The following is a 20,756-nucleotide window of genomic DNA, read 5'->3' as shown; positions in this document are numbered from 1 at the left end:
GGTCATCCTCCACTGCAGCCACTCACCTTCAACACCCCCTGAAAGGAGCTCAGGGTGGAGATCAGGAATGAGGCCCTCTGTGCTCTGGGAGAAACTGGCAGAACAGGCCCTCAGATAGTTAGAGATTTGCAGCGGATGTTATGAGCCAAATATCTAGAAAAGCACTAAAATTACTCACGGTGACATCTGTTCCTCCTGATTAGCAGGATCTGAGGGTGGAGTTTTCCACCCTCTGATCTCAAAAGGTCATTCGTCCGACACCTGGCACGGGCCCAGTTTTAGGGTTGGTGATCCCAACCAGTCTTAGCCGGCTTGAACTGGACAGGAGCCCACCCTAAGTTCCTGAAAAACGGCGCTGGCGGCCTGGGCGCTGGGTCACAGAAGTGGTCATTGAAAAACCACTAAAGTTCTTGAAAAACCACTAAAGCCTCCATTACTACAGTGACCCATAGGTCAGAGGTGTTATCTTTAGGCGTGACTAAGGAGTCAGAAGTAATTAAGGTGAGCTTGGTCAGTGAAGGCACGTTAGAAGCAGAGTTTTTAGCGAGCTGTTCCTTTAGCTGCTGTTCTGTCAGACAAGCTCAGGTATTTCTGTTAGTCACCAGTTTCTGTTAATCCTATGGGGATGCTTTTTTTTTTAACCCTATGGGGCACGGTTTCACGGGGTATCTGTTTTACCCATTTATCTGGCACTTGTATAAGTCTCCAGCCTTAGCCACGGTGGGGAGCCTCTCCCGGCTGGAGTTGAGGTGTGGGTATGCTCCTCTTGGTTGGAATGCTTCCCGGCACCGGGCATGGGCAGGAGTGGGGAGGCACGATCAATGGGGGAGAAGGAAGCCAATAACTAACTACACCTACTCCATGTCTATGCCTAACTTGGGGGGAGTCTGCACCGCAAGTTATAAACACTCAAGTAAACTAAAGCTTGCACTTCTGATCTGTTTGGCTACGGGACTAGTGCGGTCACAGGCCAAAAGAGCGTCCACGGTCCCTCCTGAGGCTGCCCTGCAGGGTGACCACAGGTGACCACTCCGGACGGAGTACAGGAAATGGCACCCACAATGATCACTTCGGTGACCCAGCGCCCAGGCTGCCGCGCCGTTCGGGTCCGCGGGCCCCAACCGCCAGTGATTGGTGGCTCTTCCCGGGGGCGTGGCCTCGAGGCGCAGCGCGGGGAACCTGGAGGCCGCCAGGATGCGCGCGCAGGACCTCGGCCGTGGTGCGCGCGCAGCAGCCGGAGCCCCGCCCCGCCCCGTCCCTGCCTGTGATTGGCGCCTTCATCCTAGGGGGCGGGCCCTCAGGTGGCAGAGTGCGCGCTGCGGCCGCGTCTGTTAGGTGTGACCTTTTTCCGCCCGGCCTGTTCCCCGGCCCGCGCCCCCGTCATGGCCATGGCGGCCTCGTTTCTGCTGCGGCAAGGACTAGCCGGGGGGCTGAAGGTAAAGGGGGGCCGGGCCGGCGCCCGGGAGCCCGCGGAGGGCGGGGCGAGGGCCGCGGCCCTGACGGTCACCTCCAGCCGTCCGGGGACGCCGCTGACCCCACTTCCTGGGCCGAGGAGAGGACGTCTGGTCGGGGGCCGGGCCCGGGGAGTGGCGAGGGTCCCGGCGACCCCGGCCACCGCTCCCTCTGGTCCTGGATCACCGGGAAGCTCCGGTGTGCGGTCCGGGCCTCCGACAGACGTGGGGGCCGCTGGTGCCCCGCGCCGAGCCCTGTCCGAACCCTTGAGGACAGTGTCTCTACTGCTTATTTAACCCGCGAGGAAATAAGGGCACTTTCAGGCACCTGGTTGACCCGGTAACTTACGAGGCAGCCATGTGAAGCCAGCTTAGGTTACCTCATCTGTGAAAAAAAAGGAAGAAAGAAGGGCTTTCTCCATATAGGAAAAGCAAAGTCCCCTTCACTATCTTTAAAATTAAAAGGGCTCTTATTACAAAAGCAAGAACTATTCGTGGCAAAATAAAGTACAGATGGTTGGAGGGGAGATCTGTTGTCAGGGAGGCCACTATTTACCTCTGCATATCTAGTCCCAGTTCATTTCGGTTTTTGCTTTCATGTATACATATACACACGTGCTGACGTCATAACCATAAGAAGCAAATGTTTCACTCTCATACATGGGCTGTAGGCACCTCTCTTCTGTGTCCAGCATCTGGAACAGTGCCCAGCACATAGCAGGCCTTAGTAGATGTATGCTGAGTGAATTAACGCTCTGTAAAATGCTTTCCACTTATGATATATGGTAGGCAGTTTTGAAGCAACTATTATTCATGTACATTATTTTTCATGGCTAGATAGTGCTTCTACTTTATATTCTAAGTACAGGAAAACATTTTATGAAAAGAATCAGTACTTTGTAGGTTGATAGGTAATTGGAGAGTACAAAACAGTACGCTCAGGAGAAAGTCTGGTTGGAGAAATACCCAAATGCTAAGAGTGACTGTCCTTGAACTCAGGTGTTTTTTCCTTGCAGCTTTTTTTGTATTTTCTCAAATTTCCATAATACACATAGGTTAAGAGAATTGTAACAACTGTTAGAAATATGCCATATGTATGCAAAGCATTTATATGTCATAATAATACGTAGTATTCATGTCGTAATAGCTGTTAAAAACGGTATTACTCTAAAATATTCGTATTTGTGCCGTTCTTTTGTCAGACTGTGCTCCTAGAAGCAGGAGTGTTTCGAGGACTTGCTTCTACAGTTTCTCTCTCTGCAGAATCAGGAAAGAAGGAAAAGGGATTGCCACCGAATCCCAAGAAGCAAAGTCCACCAAAAAGTAAGATTTTAGTGGTCGTTTTAAGGGAGACAGAATACAGAGTAAATCAGTCAGCTTCCCAAGCAGGAAAAGGAGTTTACTAGCTACATAATTGGACTCTTTGTTTCTAGCAGTGTCCAGGTTATAATCAGACATAGTATCTGTAACAGGCTTTAGACCAAACACATCAGTAACATAACAGTTAACTCTGTTAAGGCTGAACTCAGCAATTAGCCCTGAGCTGTTCTCTCTGTATTTTCTGAATGCCAGACTCCATGGCTAGCAACGGGCTGCAGAGCATGCAGGCTCTGCGGCATTTAGGTGGCCCTAATACCGATCCCATACTCCCGTGAAGTAGCTGTGAACCCCTCCTTTTTTTTCTTCCCTGATTGTGACTTTTCAGGGTCTCTGGGACTTATCCGTAGTCTCCCAGGCTTTGCTTGGTCATAGCCCAGGATCGCAGGCATCCTTTTACGACTGTGGAGAGAGAGTTAGGAGTAGGTACCGTCTTCCATTATGACTCTGGTGAAGCATGATTCTAATCTGCTTCCAGCTCTGTCCACAGTCATTTTGACTTTTGTCACCAGTTTTGACTTTTCCCCCTGAATCCAGTGTAGTGTATCCTCGTAGGAGGAGAGCAGGAAATGCAGCAGTGTAAACCTGGTTATAATCCAGGTCCACCGCGTTTAGTCTTAACTGATGAAACCCTAGTTAACTCTGAATACATGCATATGGTACATGCAGTCTCTTTATAAAGCTTTGACTGTGTGGGGTTTAGAAGGATAATTGGAGTTTGTCTTGTTTTCATCAAAATATCATTTACTCAGTTTGAATGCTTGAAAAGCGTGTAGACGCTTTTGTCCCCCTTCATCTGCCCACGGAGACATGGGCAGCCTATAAAACGTCCGCGCGCTGTTGAGAGAGCCAGCCACCCACTGCCTTTCACACGCCATCCATCCATGCTGAGCAGGTGTACCCTCCCTGTGGTGTCTACGCGCTCCCGTCCGAATTCAGCAGGAGCGTTGTTTTCTGTCCTGTACCTGCTGTGTTTTTAAAGCCAGAATTCCATTTTCATTTTAATCTGTACGTTTCTAAACAGGTATCTTAAACATAAGGACTCTTCTTTTTTCCAAAGATCCCCCTTTTTACAAACATGCTTCTGCATATGAGTGGAAATGGAATACTTCATCCTGTGGCGGTTTGGGGTGCAGTTACGAGAAGGGAACACTGAGCTGGGAGTTGGCCTCGGGCTCATGTAGCTTCTGCCTCTGGGCGTGGCGGGCCCTGCCGCCCTCAGCGGGATCAGCATGCCAGTCTTGGCCTGGTCGATGTGAGACCGACGACCGGCGTGTCATGTGTATGTGCTGTCAGGTGGGAGGACGGTTTTTAGAGCTACACCGTCTTTAATGCACATTATGTTTGTATCTCAGAATTTAAAAAATAATTACAGTCCCTCCATGAAGAAAAAGAAATGATGCTTCTAAGTCAACATGTGCAGGCCTCAGTATTTCTCCCGAAGTGTCAGTGATTGGTGAGTGTAAGATACAGAAATGCTTTGGCCCGCCAGTGGCGCATTGCCACTGTGGGTGGTTTTGGAAGCTCGAGGGAAAGTTCCCTGCGTGCAGACTGGGCCCCGAGCGCTCACCCTTGGGTTCACATCTAGTCCGGGGATCTGCATCTGGGGTGAACATGCTCTCCATTGTTCCACCTGGGGCGCAGCTCATCGTAGCCAACGCTTCCTTCCTGAGGGGAGCTGCCAGCATGGCGAGCACAGACATCAGAATCCGGGTCTCCAAGTGGGTGCCTCCCCTGCACAGCTGCCTGGCTTGCCAGCTTTGATGTTCTGGTGAATTCCATCACTAGGCTGAATTTTGCAATAATCAGTAATAAACCATTGACAGAATAACTCCTATGTGGCTTTCTAAAGACTCTGTCAGGAAGCCAAAGTTCATTATCTGCTTCAAGCCCCTGTTCCAGTTTGAGAAACGAGGAATCTACGGAAATAGGAATTTGATGTATTTAATTCTAACCAATGTTGCTAGGCACTGTTTTAAGCACTCCATATCTCCCCTCCACACCTCGTGAGAAGGTACCATTAGTATCCCTGGGTTATAGATGAGAAAGTGGGCGGGGGACTCCTGAGCTGCCCAAGGTCACACAGATGTCGGTAGTGGAGCCCAGTCTGAGCCCAGGCAGTAAGTCCCCACAGCCCATATTTATAAGCAATGTGCTGTCTTGCCTCTGAAAAAGGTCTCGGTTCTCGCATGTTCATTAAAACCAAAACCAAAAAAAAAAAACAAAACTTTTTTTAATAGTAGAAAACATGTAAAAAGAGGTTTTAGTTACCATACAGAATTTGAATAACTAGTCTTTCACATCTTGTTGAAATGCACCTTTGTTTCTGAATGTGCTTTGTTTCTGAAATTAGTTTTGTGACCCACTGACAAGATGTGGCAGTATTGTAAGGCTGCTGACCTGTTTGAAACACCAAAGGCATTTTTCCTTTCAGTAGGGGACTACTAAAACGTTGAAGGTCATGCCCTCCCTTGCTTTTCAATGAGCAGGAAAGAAATTCAGGAAATTCAAATTGAGAGGAGATAGAGAAGCAATAAGAGAACTCCTGTCTCTGCGCTGTCACTAGTGTTCGTAGACCTTTATTTACGTGGGTTGTGATGGTCTCTGAGGGTTCGAAACCGTCCCTGAAAGCCCCCCTCTTGTGCTGGGAGGGGTGTCTCCATGGCTAGTCTTATTTAAGTAGCTTTGTGTTTTCGTATATTTATCTTTCAAGGAAAGTCACACTGAAACTAAAACGTTTTCAGAGTATGCAGGCATCCCGCCTCTAGACACGCAAGAGGTTTCATGAAAACAAACAGGTAAAGTCATACTTATATTCAAAGTGAGAGCCATTGTTCCTGTACCCGATGGTTGTGTCTCCAGGTGACATCCTGCACTGTGAATGCAGGTGTGGTGTCCACACTGGCACTTTGGCACAGAGGTCACTGGTGGCAGCTACAGATCGTCGTGGCAGGCTTCCTGCTGAGTCACAGAGGACGCTGGGCCTGTGCTGCAGCAGGTCAGAGGTTGGCTCTTAATAAAAAGCAAATATGCTACTGAGGCTTATTCTATTAGCCTTTCCATGGAATTGTCCCAATAACTAAGCCTGAATAAAAGATATTTTAAAACATTAATATTCTTATTAACATTATATGTTAATGTTAATAAGAGCATTAATGTTCTTATAACATTAAATAAGACAGAAGTTTCCTTTTTCAAACAAAATAAACTATATCATTTGAAGTTTTCTTCCTGTTTTCAATAGGTGATAAACTCTAACGTTTTAATAACTTATTTACATTTTTAAAAATCTCCACAATAAATTTTAGAAGATTGAGGCATAATAATTAGATAGCAGCCTATCTAAAATAAGCCTTACTTTTAGTTAATTTTTCACACTGGAAAATTCATGCTCAGCCTAGAAGTGTATTAATGATACAGGTGAGCAGGCTAGCAGGGTTTGTAGACCAGCCTATGTTACCCATTGCTTATAGAAATTTCTGGGCTATATCAGGTATGGTTTAGAAAGACAGAGAGAGAGTTCAAGTGCATGTGCATGCCTTTGCCATGGTTTTATGTTTAACACGATCCTGGAGCTCTGTTCTCCTGCAGTCAGAATGCAGATTCTGGGGTGGCACACGGCCACAGAATCAGACAGGGCATGGCAGAGGGCGTGCGGGGGTGGAGGTGACACGGTGATGGTTTTTTAAGCAGTGACCCACTGCTCCAGCTGTTCAGTCATATCCTCTTACACTGCCCATTAACCTCTCTCTGGCCCATTTCTCATTATTTCTGGTTATTCCTCAGTTTTCTTTGACCATTTTCTATCATTCTGTTTTAGAGAGAGAGAGAGAGTTCCTGAGCTCAGAAAACAATTAGAAACTTTTTTGGATACCAGTAAGATGGTAAAGTTAGAAATACATTTTTTTCCACTTTAAAGAAGTAGTATACTCTTTAGTATAGACTCCTAGACTTGAAAGTAAGGAATGCATTTAGAGTTCGCTCATCTGAAATATACTTTATAAAGTTTTGCTTTAGATTTGAAAAGTAATTTTAATTTATAAACACTTGTCCTGTATTTTTCTTCTAATCTGTATGGTTAAAAGAGATTTAGCACCTGAGAAAACTGAATGAAATGAGCTCTCATGAACGTACTGTGGCGGGCTTTCGTTTTCTTTTGTAACTGACTCTACAAAGTCTAAGACGTTTATATCAGCATCTTTTTGTAACAGCTTAAAACTCATTGTTTCCAATGATATATATGATACTAAATTATTTTAGACTTTTCTGGTCTTGTAATACTTTTCCTTGGCAGAGGAAATCCCCAAATGATAGGATTTTGCAGGACTTCCCATCGTCTCCAGCACCTTCACTTGAATCACATTACGTCCTCCGTCTGATCTCCCACTCTTAGACTCATGCATATGCTCACCCCAGACCCAAACCAGGCCACTGTCTCTACTTCTGCTTTGCTGTTTTGTTCAGAAAGTTCAAGTTCATACAATACGGGTAATTTTTTAAAATATTTGAGGTGCACCAGTTTTTTTAGGGATTTAAGAAATGATACATTTCTAAAACTTCATTATCTGAAAATATCTTTATATTATAGTTTATCTTAAATTTAGATGAAAATAGTAGCTTAAAAAATTACCATCCAGAAGCTCTCGCTGCAAAAAAATGGAGACAAGATTGTTACTTCTATTGGTAAAAATCCCATCTTAAAAAGTTTCAGCTACCAAGAAAAACATCTACGTTTTTTACTGTTCTCTGTCTTGTGTGGCTTGCCTTTCACTTAAGAATGGGTTTTGACAGAACAGTTCCTAAGATGATTATGTTGAAGATATTATCAATAACAAGGTGATATGTAATGAAATGTCTGTGGCCTTGGTGAATTTTCACTGTTTTACTAAATATTAAAAATAATCTTCCTCTTTATGCCATTTCCTAGATGTAGTGGAGCCAAAGGAGAGGGGCCAGCAGCTAGCCACCCCAACAGCAGATGAATTGTCTAAAAACGTACCTTCACCCACTTCTTCCCCACCAGTTGTGAAGCAAGGCAGGGTGCTAGCTGGCCCTAACCCCGATGCCAGCATGCCGCTCACAGACCAAGGGGTTCTGAAGTTTTTGCCAAGAAAGACTTTGGTAGAGTTTCCTCAGAAAGTTGCACCTCCATTCAGAAAACAGGGTTCTGATTCAGAAGGAACCCAGCAGGGCAGGAAAGGGACAGATGATTCATCTTCGTCTTCATCTTCGTCCAGCTCCTCTGATTCCGAGTCAGATGAGGAGGGTGACAGCTCAGAAGCGGGTCCTCAGGCAAAGAGCAAGCTCAGAGGAGGGTTTCCCGTAGCACAGGCCTCCCATTCCTCTGCAGGTGGGGCCCCCCAAATTGAAATATCCGCACAAGAGAAGAGTGTATCACAGCAGCCGCATCCGGACCTCGTCTCTGCACAGAGGCCCCACGGGGCGAAGAAAGGGGCCTCCCGTCAACCATCAGAGGACAGAAAAGACCCCAAACCAAAAACCACAGCACCCAAGTCACACGCAGGTGGAAAGTTTATGGAGCAAGATGTAAAGGAAAAACAGTGGCAGGAAGTATCTGCGTCCAGTGAAATAGATAAGGAAAGCCAGAAGCCACTGGAAGTTAAAAAAACCTCATCTGACCGTACGAAATCAGGATTATCCACGCGACCGCATGGCAGCCCAGCGCCCACTCAGTCTGCGGAAACCAGAGCAGGACGACGGCTGCCAGCGACTCCTGAGACCACAGAAAGGCTTTTGGAAAAACAAGTACCAGAGCCTGATGGGGAGGTGGCTCTTTCCCTGTTCCAGAAGGAAAATCTGGGAAAGCAAGTAGCAGGAGGAATCTTGAAGGCTAAGGAAGAGATTTTGGAAGATCAGTTACCCGTGAAAAATTTGAAGCCAGTCCCTGTTCACAATAAAGACGTTTTTGATGAAAAGACAGCGGTACTAAAGCTTGAGGAAAAGGGCGGAATCATCGAAGACTCAGCAACTCAGATGGAAGGCCAGGACGGCACACAGGGTATACCTTGACTTGGGGCTGAGAGCTCTTGTCCTGTGGTGGTGGGTGAGACTGAAGAGCTGTGTGATCTGAAGAAGCCTTACGCTTGATCAGATTCTGCAATAGGAATATGGCCTATAGCACTGTCTCAGATAGGCTGAGGGATATATGTTAGTTATGGATAAAAATTCCTGAAACATTTGAAATTTATATCACAGTGGAAGAGTATGCCCTTGGCACTCTTGGACTGTCCCTTAACCAGTGTAACTTGTGAAAATAGGCAATTTAACGTCGTCACCCTTAACTTTTGAGGGTGTTTAAGTGTTCATTTCTTGAACCTGCAGAGCATGTCACTGAGTGGAGGGGGGGGCTGTCCTATTAAACTCCCACAGGTGAGGAGCGATAGTTCCAGCTGTACTGATGGTCTTCAGGTGAGCCAGACAGGCTGTGGCTTTCAGCATCTTTATGCCTAAGGGAAAATCGCATTTTAGGGAGTAAAGCCGTGACATGGAGGCAGCCATGAAATGCACGAGTCTGATTTACCCTAGACAGTTCCTGCTCCTAAAAAGCGCAACGGGCTGCTTTTTCTATATTGAATTTTTATGAAGGGCTATTTTGCTACCCTAAATTTTTTTTTTTTTTTCCCCTCGGTACGCGGGCCTCTCACTGTCGTGGCCTCTCCCGTTGCGGAGGACAGGCTCCAGACGCGCAGGCTCAGCGGCCATGGCTCACGGGCCCAGCCACTCCACGGCATGTGGGATCTTCCCAGACCGGGGCACGAACCCGTGTCCCCTGCCTCGGCAGGCGGACTCTCAACCACTGCGCCACCAGGGAAGCCCTGCTACCGTATATTTTTAAAGGGAAACTTTATTCCTATTATTTTAGCGTTTTCTTGCGCTTTGAACCTCATAAAATGCAGTGTGCTCTAGGTGGATCATGGCGAAACTGTAAAGCAGGTCTCCTGTCTTAGGATCTGTGGCTCTTGAAACGCATCACTGACAAACCCCGCTCCTTCCTGTTTGCTCTCTTCTTTTTAAAGCCCCCCCTTGCCTAATTTACATTACCTGTAATTATACTTACGGGTTGCACTATGTTGACAGGATTGATGTGTTTTCTTCCCTCTCCATCTCCTCTTTCATAAATGTGCGAAGTACCAGCCCCTGCCAGACTTCTCCAGACGTCAAGAACCACTTTCCTGATGCTGCTGTTAGTCATTCTGCTGTAAATTTGTAAAACCTTCAGGATGATAACATAGAGAGTTGGGGGTTTTCAGACTGCAATCTTTTTGAAAACAATTTGCCCCTACTTTTTCATGGTTGTGTTATTTTTCCAGTGTTCTCTTTGCCCTTCAGAGGCTAAAGACACTGCCCAGGAGTGCAGCTCACTTGCAGGGGCAGCGTCTACAGCGGGGCCGACTTCGTAGCTCTCCCAGCCCAGCTGCCTGGCTCCTGGCCCTCCCAGGGGATTGGTGTTGGACAAGCGTTCTCCAGACCCTCGTTCCCTCCAGTCAGCACCTTCCCCACCTGGGCTGTAAGAGTGCATCTGCTTGGGATGTCCCTGTACCACATCGAAGATACTCTGCGTGTTGAGATTGGAAAGACGTCACTTCTTTAAATAAGACATCATTTATTTTAATACAACCAAAAAAATGAAAACCAAAACTTTTGGTATGAATCCAAATAGTGGAAAACTGTAGTTATTTTTTGTGCCACATGAGTAGGAGTGGCGAGAGTCTCGACGGCAGTGGTTTAGGGTCAGTAAGAACTTAACCAGGCTGAGCCATCACCCCACGCCAGCTTCGCTGTGCCTGCATCATGTCGCGTGTCATGTTGCAGGAGAGCCGGGCGTCTTGTGCTTCATCCACGCTCTTAGTTCTAAGATCACCAGTAGTGTAGGCGTGTGGATTTTAATTCTTCTTTCCACTTAGAGAAATAAGGCTAAGTATTTCTTAGTCTGTGAATCTAAAGTATACCAACAACTTCTTCAAAAAAAGTTAAACAACAGAAATTACACATCTCATTTCCAGTTCCCCTTAACTGTGTCATTATTATTATAACCACTGGGCTTTATCTAATTTTCTTGCGCTTAGAGACTTAAAAGGTTCACTTAGTTTCTGCTTTTAAATTTCTCTTCTGTGAATGGTTTATTTCTATTAGAGACATTTTTTAATAGATCTGCTTTTTTTCTGCATCTTTAAATGACCTGAAAGTCCCTCCATAACTGTTCTTGGCATCTTCAAGGCTAGAGGTATACAAAGTTAAGATGTTAAGGCACGTTGTAAAAGCTATTCCATTTCTTACATTATTGAGGCTATATGTTTTAGTATAAATTTTCAGCTAATTTCTTTATTTTGCTTTTGAAGACAGTGTTGCTTTATGGGCTTTTCTAAGTAGACAGTGCATTCAGGAAAGGTTCATGTAGAATGCTTGGTATGTGAGTGTGTGTGTGTGAGTGAGTGAGTGAGTGAGTGTGCGCTGACTCACTCAGAAGCTCCCTCCCTGCCGGAGGTCCTCACCTGCGCTGTGTTTCCCCCGCAGAGTCCCCGCTGGCCGCCACCCCCGCTGAGCCATTTGACACCACCACCTACAAGAATCTCCAGCATCATGACTACAGCACGTACACCTTCTTGGACCTAAACCTGGAGCTCCTGAAGTTCAGGATGCCTCAGCCCTCCTCAGGACGAGAGTCACCTCGCCACTGAGAGCTCAGTTTAAAGATTAACCTTTCGGTGTCTTTCTGCATTCTTGCGTGCGAAAATAAAATCTGCTCAGTGGTCATGCGGCCTGGTGTGTAGGATTGCTTTCCCTTCCACACCTTTCATAGTGAGTTGTGAATTGGCAGCAGTCCTGCTGATGACTTATTCACCATGTGTTTAGATGCATCTATGTGCAGGGAATTTTTCTTTTTTTTAAATTAAAAATTTTTTAATTAATTATTTATTTCTGGCTGTGTTGGGTCTTCGTTGCTGTGCGCAGGCTTTTCTCTAGTTGCGGTGAGCAGGGGCTACTCTTCGTTGCCCTGCCCAGGCCTCTCATTGCGGTGGCTTCTCTTGTTGCGGAGCACGGGCTCTAGAGCACGGGCTTCCGTAGTTGTGGCTCGTGGGCTCTAGAGCTCAGGCCCAGTAGTTGTGGCGCATGGGCTTAGTTACTCCGTGGCCTGTGGGATCTTCCTGGACCAGGGTTTGAACCTGTGTCGCCTGCACTGGCAGGCGGATTCTTAACCGCTGTGCCACCAGAGAAGTCCAGGAATTTTTCCTTAATTATAAAGTATGGGTCACTGGACAGATCCACACAATTAGAGAACTGCAGGTGCTTTCCCTCTGATTCTGCTGTGCTGGGCCCCTGGTCAGTTCAGCGTTTTCTGGTTCACCAGCAAGGTGTTGATAAGGGCAGCAGGGCCTTCTGATTTGGTAGACCTAGTTCTTGATGAATTGGAAATAGGAGTTTTACACATGTTAACTACCTGCTGCGTTGCAAAGAAGTTACTAAATCATGGCATTTTATTATCAGAAGGATGGGAGTTCTTTTGCTCACTTGAATTAGGCATGGGATGTAAACTCGGGGAAGTTTCGAGCGGCGGCATTACAGACAGGTGAAGGTCGTATAGGGTCCAGCAGCAGCTGGGTTCCCAGGTGGCCTGGCAGACTGAGCTCATTTAGCCACAGAGGGTTTCTGGGTTGGCCGAATAACTCTGTCATTTGCGGGAACATTACCCAGGCTTGGGGACGTGCGCTGTGTGAGCAGGCTCCCGTGTGTCACTCGGTGCCTGCACCAGGCCCCTGTGAGGCCGGAATAAACAGTCCGCTCTGAGAAGTAACAAATCCAGATGAGGTGTTGCTGGGCTGAGAGACTGCACCCATCTGTTGGGGCCTCGCGTCCCCCCCTGAAGCAGAATGTCTGTCTGCACACCGGGGACGTTTCCTGGTTTGCCTGTTCTCACACTTCCCTGATGTTTATGTGCCCAAACTCGTGGGCCTTATTTCATTTCAGTTCTGGTTCTTGGCCTCCAGTCAATTTATAGCAAACAGTACAGGGTATTATAACTTCTGACTCAGATTTCTGTAATCCTGCATTTCTTAAAATGAGTCCAAGTAAGGATACCAGGACCGAAAACATGGTGTTGAAAACTAATATCGTGATCACATGTCTCCGACTTTGTTACCACCCTGGAGGCTTAGCAACTCTGCAAGATTCTTCTAATCACGTTTTTTATTATAATAGCACTAAAACCCCATTACCAAAAGAAAGAAAACGGGGTTTCCCTGGTGACACAGTGGTTGAGAGTCCGCCTGCCAATGCAGGGGACGCGGGTTCGTGCCCCCGTGGTGGTTTTGTTTAGATATGACCATATAATGTATGTACAGTTTTCTATCCTTCTGGGGCTTTTTTTCATTGGATAGCTTGCTTCTCACACTGGCCCACAGAACCCCTGTGCTCTGTGGTGGTTGGGGGGGGCATGGACGCTGATGCCACGGAGTGTGTCTCCCTGGCTGTTAACACCACGGAGAGTTGAAGTTCTTTTTACATAAAAACCAGTCCAAATATATTTTAAGTTGCATGAAGCTTTCCCTTGGAACCAGTGCTGTTGGGCTCATCTCTCAGTCTCTCTGGGAGTTTGGTTCCCTCTGCCCCGCCCCCTGAAAAGGCCTCCTGCGGCCACGATAAACAGCACCGGGTGTGGCTCTGTCTTCAGACCCCCTGGTCCTCCATCTGGGGGCAACACCGTGGTTACCCGCCAAGTGCAGCGTTTTGGATTTGTGTAATTTCCCATGTTCTCCTTTAAAGAGTGCTACCAGAAACACCTTTGTGAATGTAACTCATTTTGTATTTTGTATTGTTTCTTGAAGATGAATTTCCAGAAGCCAAGCTGATGATCATAAGTGATTCATGAGCACAAGTATTGCTCTCATTTCTGTGAGATTTTTAAACCGGCTTAATATGTTTTTGAGTTCAATAAGGTAATGATTCTACCTCCTTTTATATTTTTCCCATCACGTCACCTGAACTCTGACATCTTCCTAGATGTTGGTTCTCTTACACCTGTTACAACACATACCCTGGGACCGCAGGAGGCTGTACAGAGACCCTAAGTCCAAGCCCTGCTTATTGTGGACCCCGGTTCTAATGCTTGCTGGCCGCTGCTGAACCTGAAACTCAGCAGGTTATCGTGTGGCTTTTCTGATGCTGCTTCCAAGCCCGAGGTTTGTGTTTTGATAGTTTGTACGTTCTGTTTGTCTCCCAACCCAAGAAAGTGCTCGGCGCTTCCTCGCTCACCCCCAGCGCTGTGTGACCGTGGCCCCGTACCCTGCGTGCCGGATGCAGGCAAAGGTTTGTAAAATGAGTTCGCCAACGGCACGATGTGCCTCACCCTGCAGGGAGGCTGCATGAGCTAGAAACGATGCACACCGACTCAGTCTGTTAAAGCAGGGGGGGTGGCACGCTTTTCCAGAAATGGGCCGGATGGTAAATATTTTTGGCTTTGACACATACAGTCAGTGCGGCTCAGTCATTCTTTTTTTCCAACCCTTTAAAGATGTTAAAAACCATTCTTGCTGTGGGCCTCACAGAAAGACGCGGAGAGCGGGGTTTGTCTCAGGGCTGCAGTTTTAAGTGTTCATACCCCAGTGTTATGCGGCGGCCACAGATCATTTGATTCAGTGAAAGGCCAGCTAAGTGGCGTTCTCCACATGCTCAGCGCCCCAGCTCTACTGCCCTCTCCCCTGCCCTCCTTCCCTCCGCCCTCCTCTGGCCTTTATTCTAGAAGGGTCTGAAACAGAGACTAAGATGTAAAATATTAACCACCGAAGTGATGCTCCTTTGGGAGTAGTTTTCTCTCTAGCAGGCCTGGAATCAACATCAGTCTAAATGTCTGCTCCACGCTGGGCTCGGGTCTGGGCCTTGGGTTCACAGATGGTAAAGGCCGCCGGCCTCTCCCGAGTTCACAGCCTGAGAGAGAAAGGAGGCCTGTGAGGCACATTGTAGGCCACGTGCCGAGTCTCACGACATGAGTCAGCTGTATGGAGAAGAGGTGAGGGTGGGCGTTCATCAGAGGAGGCTCTGTGGGGCGTGATGTCTCACCTGAATGCTGGAAGGGGGCCAGGGACTCACCGGTGCAGTTGTAGCTGGTGGAGGGAGCCCTGAAGGTTGGTCTCCGAGGCACGGGGGATGGGGGGTATGATGCACGGGCCTGGATGCTGGAAGAGCGTTGTGTTTTCAGGAAGCTGTAAGTCCTTTGGCATTGCTAATGTGGTAAGTGCTGGCGCTGAACCAGGCAGCCAGGGCTCCGCCTGCCACGGCAAAATGCAGCAGGTTCAGTGGCTAAACCACACCCATTTACTGTCTCACAGTTCTGGAGGCTGGACGTCCAAGATCAAGAGATCTGGTGCCGGCTGATTCAACGTCTGGTGAGAGCCCTCCTCCTGGCTTGCACGTGTCCGCCTTCTCCCTGTGTCCTCACATGGCAGAGTCAGAGAGTAAGATTCTGGTGTCTCTTTTTATAAGGGCACTAATCCCATCTTGGGCCCCCCGCCCTCCTGGCCTCTCTAGTCCTAATTCCTCCCATCACATCGGGGGTTAGGGCTTCAACATATGAATTTGAGGGGGACACAAACATTCAGTCCACAACAGGCTCTGTCCTGTAGGAGAAGAATTTCACTGTCTGGTTTTATTTTTTTTTTTAACTGGTAATTTGTTTGAAATATTCTGACAAAAAGTATGGGAAGGGCTGAGCTGCAGAGATGATAAAAGAATGGGAAAATGATAATTGCTGAGCCTGGGTGATCGACGATTCTGTTCTCTGCAACTTATTAAGTCCTTGGGAACTTTCATAATAAAAAGACTTTTACAGGGCTTCCCTGGTGGCGCAGTGGTTAAGAATCTGCCTGCCAAGGCAGGGGAGACGGGTTCGAGCCCTGGTCCGGGAAGATCCCACATGCCGCGGAGCAACTGAGTCCATGTGCCACAACTACTGAAGCCTGCACGCCTAGAGCCCGTGCTCCGCAACAAGAGAAGCCACCGCAGTGAGAAGCCCGCGCGCCGCAACGAAGAGTAGCCCCTGCTTGCCGCAAATAGAGAAAAGTCCGCACGCAGCAACGAAGACCCAACACAGCCGCAGATAAATAAATAGATTTATTAAAAAATAAATAAATACATTTCCTTTTCTCTTTCTTTTCCATGTGTTTGGACATCTAGCCTTCGGTGATAGCACTTCCGTCTGTCCCCACACCTACCATCTTCTAACTCCTTTCTCCAGACAGCATATCACCCCGCGCCCTTGGTGGGAAAAAAACTAGGCAGTGAAATCCAGCTGCTCAGAGATGAATGAGCTCGTTTCTGACCCAGGGATTGGAGAGCGCGGAGGGGGCCGGGCTGACCACACAGCCCCTCTGCACAGAGCTAGGGCAGAGCACGGGGTCAGGGTGGCAAGACAATGGAACTGTCAGAAACCTCGACTAAGGAAGAATCAAACAAGTCAAGGGGTCTGGAGGAGGCAGGGGGTCGGGGGGAAGCCTGAGAGGGTGACTCAGCTGGACCTTCAGAGCAAGTTAGCTGGGGCCTAGAGCAGAAACTCGCAGAGCAGCCACCGGGCTCTGCAGGGCTCGCACGGGCTGTTTCTGGATCCAGTGGGATTTTTAGGAACCAGTGTGTCTTGAAAAAAAATGTGTTTCTGACGTTTAGGAACTCCTTTTTTACTTCAATTTCTTTCCGTCTGTTAAAATTTAATAATTTAATGCTTTTTATTTTTGAAAGTGTCAGATGAGTTCTTTTATGTCTGACAGATTCTTGTACAGAAGAGACTTTTTTAATTAATATTAAATTTTTAAAAAAATATTTTAAAATTTAAACAATTTTTAAAATTTTTTGAAAACATTAAAGTTTTTAAAATACAGTATTCTTAATAAAAACCTAATTTTTCTTAAAGCATTTTTTTACAAGTCTCAGTAACTTACTTATAAAGTCCAATTTTAACAAACATTTCTAAACTTACAAAGTAAGTTTTTACTGGATACGTATTTCTTAGTGATTTGTATTGAAACTATTTTTTTCAATTAGTTCCTATATCCATGAATGACTAGTACTTAAGGCTAGAAGAGGTTCAATGAAAATTAACGGAAAAAAAAAAGAGAGAAAGTATAGCGCACTCTTGAGGATTGATTCAGGTTTTGTGGGGCCTAAATCTGACAGAATATGGAGCGCTCTTAAATAAAAATAATGCGCAATTATGAATTCAAAATTAGGTATGAAAGTGATATTATTTAGAATGAGGAAAAACTAGCTTACAAATTTTAAAATTTGGTAGATACTGTAAACCTCGCAAAATCCAGAAAAATAACATGGTATTTTGATTAATGGCTTGACATACCTCTTTATGTGTCAAGCAGTTAATAAAAAAATAATTTTTGGTCGCATACTTTTTGAATCCTTCTTCACATGGCATTTTTATAGTACTATTTTGATAGAAGAGAAAGATAATTCAGTCTTTCCACCTGCAGGGTTGATCAAAATTTGTTTTTAGTCTGGACACATGAAAATTGTGACCGCACACTGACATCCTCGGAGGCCTTTTGTAGCACTGCTTCAAGCACAGGCATTCTGATCAATATAATTTCACATGATTCCCATCAAAAAAGAGAAAGCAAGGCCTATGTTTAATTGCATGTACTGTATTATGGAGTTTGTTCCCCACAGAGAGAAGTTCTGTTCGTCTAGGTATGGAGGGGAATCAAATCTGATGCCATATTTCATGATGTAAAGAATTTTCCACGACTAGTTTCTGGCTCCCTGCATTTCAAAATTTGCTTCTCAGGACTTCCCTGGTGGTCCAGTGGTTGAGGCTCTGCCTTCCAAAGCAGGGGACTCGGGTTCAATCCCTGATCCGGGAACTAGGATCCCACATGCCTGCGGGGCAACTAACCTGTGTGCTGCAATTACTGAGCCCACGTGCTCTGGAGCCCACGGGCCACACCTGGAGAGAAGCCTGTGCGCCACAAGGGAAGATCATGTGTGCGCAACTAAGACCCGATGCAGCCCAAAATAAATAAATAAATAAACGTTAAAAAAGACAAAAATAAAAACTTGCTTCTCCTCCTTCCCCACCTACCGCTGCTGCCAAACCTCTCAGGACGTGGTCACAGCTTACGTTCACGTCACATGTTTGTAAGCATGCTACATGTTCACGGTCATGGCACATGGTCATAGCACATGTCCGTGACGCTCATACTGCAGTCTCCCCTCTGGTCACCACCTTCACATCCGCGTGCCTGGCGGGTCGGCTCGGTGGGAAGCAGGAGTGTCCCCGGAGGCCGTGCCCACGGCAGACAGCTCTCAGTAGCTCGGCCACACAGGAAGTCGGTGTGAACCCATAGACATGCCTCTAAACCCAGACAAAGTGTGCCCCGACAGCCACTCCAAGCCGGCCAGGAGCGGAAAGTGATGGAGGACCCTGCAGTGGAAAGAGGCTGTGGTTTGGTTTGGTTTTTTTGGCACGTGGGATCTTAGTTCCCTGATCAGGGATCGAACCCGTGCCCCCTGAAGTGTGAGTGCAGAGCCCTAACCACTGGACCTCCAGGGAAGTCCCAAGAGACTGTGGTCTTAAGTGATTGTGGTCAAATACCCTCCTTTTGCAAGTCTGACGCCACCTGACTGTGTGAAGCCTTGGCCGGCCCCTCCACTGCTCCCGGGAGGGGCCTGAGGCTTGTCCCCTTAGCCACGGGGGAGCCGCCCCTGGGCTGGGGTCAGCGTCCAGCTTGCACACGTGCCATGATGATGGCTGAGTGCATCTTCACACAAAAGCCTCAGCACTTCCCATTAAGCTCATTTAAAATATAACACATACATTCGTGCAGGCAGGAGTGAGTGAGAGCAGGCAAGATTGCCCCATGTCAAAAAGAAAAATAAAAGAGTGTGGATTTATAGTAGCCAGTTACCTTTTGGCAAAAATCAGTGACTGTTTTCCCAAGTCTGGAGAACACGTGAAATTCAGTTTTCTCCGGTATCTGCTTCTTTTACTTGAGGATGTTACCTTGATCTGTCAGAAGTGAGGACTTCTCCGCGCCTCCTTGAAATCATGAAAACTGTGCAGCTGAACCCCAGTTAGTGAGAGCACTCACCACACACTTCCTTGTGGGAAACGTGCAGCAGGTGCTCCTGCATCCCGCAAATACTGAGTATCCCAGCTCCCTGACGCACACACGGCTAGGTGGGATTTCCGACCTGCCAAAGGTTATCGCCTGGATGAAGCCGGGAGTCGTACCCTCGAGCCAGGGGAGGGGGTCTGACTTTGAGTCTGCTCTGCTGTCTGAGGACCCTCGTCCTTCTTCCCTAATCGGAGGTGGAAGGGGCACAGCTACATGGGACCACTGCTTTCAAGCCCACCACCCCTCCCTCAAATACCCAACGTCGTGACACAGGCCAAAATGTCTGTGTCTAATGCTACATTTTGTTCATAACAGAAATACACATATAAGCCCAGGGAAGATGGGAGCCCCACTGCGCGGTCCTAGGGCCTTGATTAGTGGGGCGTCCTCTGACATTGTGAGTTGCTTCTTTGAGGGGTGCCCCGGAGATTTCTTTTTTTTTTAACATCTCTGGGATGATGTATCCGAACAGTCTCCCAGATGAGTGAGAAGCCAGCCTTCCTTCTGTGGGGGGAACAAGGTGCTGGTGAAAGGGGAGATGGACAGGGCAGGCACCCACCACAGCCTTCTCCAGACATCAGGGCACAGGAGGACCCAGGGGAAGGTGAGGGGTGCAGACCCTGTGCCCCAAGCGGTCCCTGCTGCCCAGCACATATTAAAATACCTTTCATTTATACCGGGTTCGACACTTACAAATCAAGTATTAACCTAAGTAATATTGGAAATGAAACAGTAAAACCGAATCAGCTCCTCAGCCACTGCGGGGCTGGGTGGTGGAGTACCTCAGCCGGGCGGTGGGTGAAGACGGAAATGGGTGTCCCAGAAAGTGGGCTGCTCGGGACCTGGTTAAGCAAGGTCTACCCACACGCAAGGAGAGGACCTTCCACAAAACAGATACTAGGGCAGCATGAACGATTAGGTCCATGTTAGAACTATGCCTGTGACAGATGGAGACGTGGGTTGGAACGCAAATTCTCCACGTATGTTCCTTTTATCCGTTTGGATTTTTGAAGTATGAGAATTTATTACTCACTCAAAAATAAAATTTTAAATCTTTGGAAAAAAATTTTTAAAGAAAGAAAGAAGCAACTCTTTTCACCAAATGAGGTTGAAGCTATTTCTTCTGTTGACCCCGCCTGCTGAATCCCCAGCTGAGCAGGGACGTAATGGGTGGAACAAATCAGGGACAGAATATGGCCAGGCATAGCCGTGCCCGTCTAACGTCTAAAACAGGCAACCCGGCAAACACATTAAAGGGGCAAACTTGGGCAGCCTGGAGAGAAGCGTCTTTGCGCTTTCTTAGGTGGTCGAGGCCAACCGACCACCTGCACCCCCTTGGCAAGAGCTGCCTCCAGGCTCTGAGGGCCGCGGAGCGGCTTCCTGGACCACCACGCTCTGTCCTGGGATGCCAGCCCCGCCCCGGAGCGGGACCAGCCCTCGAGGGATGGAGTCCGACCTGTGGCCTGGGCTCCCCCAGTCCTTTTTTCTCTCTCTTAAGCACTGGTGTTAAAACCTGACAAAATCCAAACTACTCAGAGCCCAGGTTACAAGTGTATCTTGATGTCTTTAGTTCATCAGAAGTCTTGCCAAGGTTTTTAAAGCGTGGGGCTTAAAATACATCATCCTCTGCTCCGAGCCAGCTGGGGGAAGCCAAAGGAAAACACCGTCTCCCTCTGAGCACATGGCCAGCCGCTGCTGCCAGCATAGGGAGAAATCAGGAGAGAAAGGATGCTGTGGCGTGAAATTAAAATGTGGGTTCATTGCATGGAAATAGACAAAGCTTCATGCCACCAAA

General features: G+C 47.4%; 1 protein-coding gene across 3 annotated transcripts; it reads left to right on the top strand.

The window, feature by feature from the left end:
* Positions 1-1,299: 1,299 nt before the first annotated feature.
* On the top strand, positions 1,300-11,765 carry NDUFV3 (NADH:ubiquinone oxidoreductase subunit V3). 3 transcript variants are annotated; one of them, XM_030835504.2, is made up of 4 exons: positions 1,300-1,436; positions 2,654-2,774; positions 7,756-8,847; positions 11,364-11,765. In XM_030835504.2, the coding sequence occupies exons 1-4, from the start codon at positions 1,383-1,385 to the stop codon at positions 11,525-11,527; spliced, it is 1,431 nt and encodes a 476-aa protein (XP_030691364.2). In that variant the 5' UTR covers positions 1,300-1,382; the 3' UTR covers positions 11,528-11,765. The 3 variants fall into 3 exon arrangements, with proteins under 3 accessions (XP_030691364.2, XP_030691365.2, XP_060153732.1); XM_030835505.2 differs by lacking the exon at positions 7,756-8,847; XM_060297749.1 differs by lacking the exon at positions 2,654-2,774 and having other exon boundaries at positions 1,323-1,436.
* The last annotated feature ends 8,991 nt before the right edge of the window (positions 11,766-20,756 follow it).

Source organism: Globicephala melas, chromosome 4, assembly GCF_963455315.2.
Source record: "Globicephala melas chromosome 4, mGloMel1.2, whole genome shotgun sequence".
Lineage (NCBI taxonomy): Eukaryota > Metazoa > Chordata > Mammalia > Artiodactyla > Delphinidae > Globicephala > Globicephala melas.
The sequence above is the reverse complement of the archived record's forward strand: the minus strand, read 5'-3'. Positions and strand labels throughout refer to the sequence as shown.